The sequence below is a fragment of the Chaetura pelagica genome, unplaced genomic scaffold (genome assembly GCF_000747805.2).
Source record: "Chaetura pelagica isolate M959 unplaced genomic scaffold, ChaPel_1.0 scaffold212, whole genome shotgun sequence".
Taxonomy (NCBI): Eukaryota; Metazoa; Chordata; class Aves; order Apodiformes; family Apodidae; genus Chaetura; species Chaetura pelagica.
In genome coordinates, this window is record NW_009952365.1 from 1,820,086 (window position 1) to 1,824,978 (window position 4,893).

Sequence of the window (4,893 nt, forward strand, 5' to 3'; positions counted from 1 at the left end):
GCCCAAGCATCTCTTCATAGAATTACTGAACTGTTTAAGTCAGAAAAGGCCTTGAAGATCCTCAAGTTGTCCCCACCAGGGTGGCTGTGGGGCACAGGGCGAGCATCCCTGCAGCCCTCACCTTGCTGCAAACCCAAGGAGCCCCTTCTAACACCTGGGCTTGTCCTGCTGGGAGAGGGAGGGTGAAGGCAGGAGATGTGCAGGGCTGTGTGGGCAGGGCAGTGGGGCAGGGACCCCGTCTCCATCTCGTTTCCTGTGGCAAGGTCTGTCCGAGAGCACGTGGAAGGGTCATTCCATGTCTTTGTCCTCCACGCTGTCCTGCCGTGCTTTCGCTGCGGTTGCATGTGCGGTCTGAGTGACTTACTGCAAGGAAAGAAGCTGTTGTTTCTGTCTCATTGCCCCTCCTGTTATTTTTCTCCTTAAAATCCTTCCCTCTCTTCTCTCCATCATACCAGAGCTCTGCTCAGATTCATCTCGGGTGTGTGTTTTCATTATTTATTTCTTTTTACGGTTTGTTTTGCCTTTGCATTATCTTCTGCTTATGTTGTCTGAAGCCCATGCCTTTCCTGACAAACCCCTGGCATTTGAAAGGCGCAGGGAAAAGCCCTGGGAAGCTGGGAGCTTCCCAGAAATCCAGGTCGGGAGCAAGGGGCTGCGGGCACCCCGAGCCCTGTCACCTTGCGTGACACATTCTCAGGGACAAAAAGGACTTTGAGGTGAAGGACTCTCACCTCCTGAATGGCAAAGGGTTCATTTAACCCTCAAAAAGCCATTTTTTTTCCCCCTGCCCCCACTTGTTTCAGCAGTCCCTGGTGTCTAACGTGGCTTTTGAGGCGGTGTGAGCACCGGGAGCTCGTGGTTCTAATGGGAAAGGAGACATTCCAGCCAGGCATCTCCTGCTCTGTGTCCGTGTGTCTGCTTTATCTGCCAGTTTTATGCCCTGAAACGCAAGAGGAAACGCTTCCCTGTGGCTCCTCCCTCCAGGGTGTTGGAGGTGATGCTGGAGGCATCACCAGAGGCCAAGGGGAGAAGGCGCATTTGCCAAACCCAGCTCGGCCGGGAGCGCGTGAGCCCGGTGACCTCTTCTGCTCCAGACCAAAAAAAAACACAAACACAAACCAAAACAAAAAGGAGAAAACTCCCCACCAAAGCCCTTCCCAAGCGGGCAGGAGTGCTCTTCCATCTGGGCTTCCATGGCTTTGCTTTCTGCTTCCCCAGCCCCACGCAGCGTTTAAACCCCCCCGCTCGTTGCCCCTGGCTTGTGGCGCCTCGTGCCCCCTCCCTAGCGAGATAAATGACCTGCTCTGTGACTCACACTGTGTCCTTCTCTCTCCCTCTCCTTAACCTTTCCCATCCCGCTTCAACTCCTGGCCATACAGAGAATGAACAGCCTTCCCTCGTTTGGTTTGACAGAGGAAAGTTTTATTTGACTTTCGAAGGTAAGTAGTGCCCAGCAAACCCGGTAACGTCCCGCTCCCCTCGCTCTCGCTCTCTGATTCCCCGGGTTTCCCTCCGAGGCTCCAGCCCAGCTTTCCCTGCCACTTGGCTGAGGTGGCAACTTTGGCCAGAATGATTTGGATTGGATTTGTGCCTCACGATGGCTCTCTATTTGTTTAAAAAGAAAAACAAGCAACAACAAGCCAAACAACCCCCTCCCCGACAGACCTAAAGTCTCGTACCGAGACTGCGGCGAAAACCAGAGAGCGGAACGGCTTGCGCTGCCAAGGAACTTGACTCTGTCAACCAGGGCTTCTCTCTACTCTCCCCTGCGAGCTGCTCGTCCCCCTGAGAGGCTGTGGCACAGGGTGGTTAATTGCAAGCCAAAGGGTGACGGGTTCTCCACCGAGCCTGGGCTCCTTCCTCACCTCCCGTCAGACCTTTCTGCAGCGAGGGGCAAGGATGGGACGGTGCTGGGGTGGCCAGTTGGAGGTGCTGTGTGGGTTTTGGGGTCTCCCGTCGATTATAAAGGGGGGGAGAGGTTGTTTTGGGGCAGGTGGTGCTTCTCCAAGCAGCATCACATCTGGGAGAGGGCAGAGGCATGAGCACCTGGGTCGCTGCCAGAGCCCTGAGGTGTTGGAAGAAGCTTCATCTCATCTGCTGTGCCAACGTTTTCCTGTTTTTTAAGAAAAAACCAACAAGGCAAACTGGGGAGGTTTGCTCAGCAGGAGCTGAAAGGTGAAGGAGGTGCGTTGAAGCTGCTGTGGTGCTTGCAGGCAGAGCAGGGCTGGGGCTGGCTGGGGGCTGCTGCTGGCACGGGGCATGCCAGGGCCTGGTTCCCATGGGACTCACTCTCTGGGAAGCATCTAATCCGTAGAGCGTGGCCTCTCCAGCAGGTATCTCGGTGGCTTGGGGTGGTGCAGCTGGGTGTGTGGTTCTTGGGTTGATGGGGCAAATCCTGCTTTGGTGAGCGCCGTGCTGGGGCAGCAGCAGATGCCCAGGTGGTGGTGACCAGGAGGAATGGTTTCTTCTTTCCCTCCTTCTTGCTTTTAATCCACCACAGATGCCAGGACCCAAGGTCCCTGCTCTGATGGTCTGTGCTCCCATGGCATCTCTCTGCTTAGCCCTGGAAGAGGACTGGGGAGGAACTCTTTCCTCCCAATCCTCCTTGAAGTTTTGCTGTTTCGAGCAAAACCCCTTCTTGGCTTTCCTTTCTTTTCGAGGTGCCACCCACCTGTCCAGGTCAGGGCCAGGGCTGGCTGGTCACTGAGCTGGAGCAGCCTTCTTGGCACATTATCCATGTATCCAGCACTGTGCATCCCCCCCTGCTCCGTGTTTCCTCCTCCCCCTCGCTCAGTCTCACACCAGCACCACAAGCTCACCCAGCGTTTGGGGGATTTCTTCTATTTTTGTGTATTGCTGTTGCTGAAGGGTGTATGTGAACTTCTGCACTTTGTTCTGGCAGTGTGAAGGGTCTGGAGCTGGGGGTGGGTTTGTGCCCAGTGACAGGGCTGCAGGAGCCTGGCACTGCTTCCAGGCCCATCTCAAACTGGGAAGGAACCAGATCCCTTCCACACACTCTATTTCCTCATCAAGCCCTAAATCTCTGAGCCCAACTTAAACAAATCAAGGAAAACTTCACCTCCACGGGAGGTGCAGGGAGATCTGCCCAGGTGCCACCTGTCACTCCAATGCCCCAGGAGGAATTAGCTTTTCTTTCTGGGTTTGGGGTTTGTTGTTTATTTCTGCGTAGATCCGTGTGTTTGCAGTTGCAGTTGGTTGGTGTGTGAAAGCTGTGGTGCAGCTTTGGTGATGCTCTCCTGGATACACAGAGCTGCCCTGGGATCCCAGGTCCTCAGCTGTCATCCCTACACCCCTCTGTTTTCCACTTCCATGTGGGGAAGAATAAGGCAAACTAACCTGCTGTGCTGCTTATGGCTGGATCCAAAGCTCCATAAAGTAGATTTTATTTCATCTTTTCTTTCCTCCGGTGTTTTCCAGTCATTTTGCCAAGATGAGGTTTCTAAAAATAACTTCTGCAGCAGTCACCAAAAAGCCAGATTGCTGGTGGAGATGTGCCACAGCACGTGCTTCAACTAGACTTGTCTCTCAAGTTTTTGGAAAAGCATTTCAGGGTTTAAAATAGAAAGAGCATACTCTTCTTTTTTATGTAAGCTTTTCCTTTAAAAAGCTGTACAGTCTCTGAAGGTGTTAAGAGAAGAATATGTAGGTTCATGGGGGAAGAGTGGAGGGAACCAAGAACCCTGAATGCCACTTACATCCAGGTGGTTTTTTATTCCAAGTCAGAGCAGGAATGGGGAGGATGTTGTGTTGCTGTCTGGATGGACCCAGACTTTCAACGTCCAGCTGAGCCTGCTAAGAGAGATACATGAGAGAAGCTGATTTATCCTTGTACATATGATTTGTCACTCTGGAGAAGGAAGAAGTCTTGTATGTGTAGAGAGAAATGGTGGAAGACTTGAGAGATGACTGAAAAAACCCACCTGGCAGCAGCCAGAGCTTGTATGTTTGGGATGTTATGTTTCCTCCCCCAAAGAAAAATGATAATTTTGCCAGGGATCACGGGCTTTGCTGCTGCTGGGCAGGTAGTGACCTTCATCTCAGCTTCCCTGGTGTTCCTCTGCTGGGTGAGACCTCCAGTTCCACCCCTCTTTAGCCAGTCTAAATGGGTGCTGTCGACTCTCATCAGTGTTCCTGGGTGGATGTGACAGGAGTATCCCACCCCACTCAGCTGGATTTGATGTGCTGGGGGGTGGTTGTTCTGGGTGTGGGGAGTGAGGATGAGCTTTCTGATAACCCACCTGTGGTGCCTGGGGAAAGGATGGATTTAAAAAGACATTGCTGTTCCAGTCCTTGGTGCTGCTCCGTGCCCAGGTATTGCAGGGGGCTGGGGGGGCTTTATACAAGGTCGTGTAGAGGCAAGACAAGGGGAATGGCTCTGAACTGGAAGGGGAAGACTTAGGTGAGACATTAGGAAGCAATTCTTTGCTGTGAGGGTGGTGAGAGCCTGGCCCAGGCTGCCCAGAGAAGCTGTGGCTGCCCCATCCCTGGCAGTGTTGAAGGGCAGGTTGGATGGGGCTTGGAGCAGCCTGGGCTGGTGGGAGGTGTCCCTGCCCATGCAGGGGGGGGTTGGTCTTTGAGGTCCCTCCTAACCCAAACCAGTCTGGGATTCGATGACTCTCTGAAGACAGCAGAATGAGGGGGTAGCTGGGTTGAAGCTGCCACACCTCTTTGCTGTGTCTCGGGCAAAATATCCTTGTGCTTGGTGCGAGCTGCAGACCGTGATACCACAAAAAAAAAGGTTCCAAAACGGTGCGATGCAAAAAACCAAAACCCACCAGCTCAGGCTGAACAGGCGGTGCCAGGAGTGACCCCTTGAGGACTTTTTTGGGATCAGCGCCTTGTACGTTGGCTGGGAAAGCAGCCGCTGGGGCC

The 4,893-nt window shown here is 53.4% G+C and overlaps 1 protein-coding gene across 1 annotated transcript in view; it reads left to right on the forward strand.

The window, feature by feature from the left end:
• Window positions 1–4,893, forward strand: part of SGIP1 (SH3-domain GRB2-like (endophilin) interacting protein 1) — a 37,717-nt gene that overhangs the window by 25,155 nt on the left and 7,669 nt on the right. Inside the window, exons 18-19 of the mRNA XM_010007981.1 lie at window positions 1,380–1,439; window positions 2,661–2,679. Coding sequence (XP_010006283.1) covers window positions 1,380–1,439; window positions 2,661–2,679 — 79 coding nt within the window. The remainder of the gene's footprint in view (window positions 1–1,379; window positions 1,440–2,660; window positions 2,680–4,893) is intronic.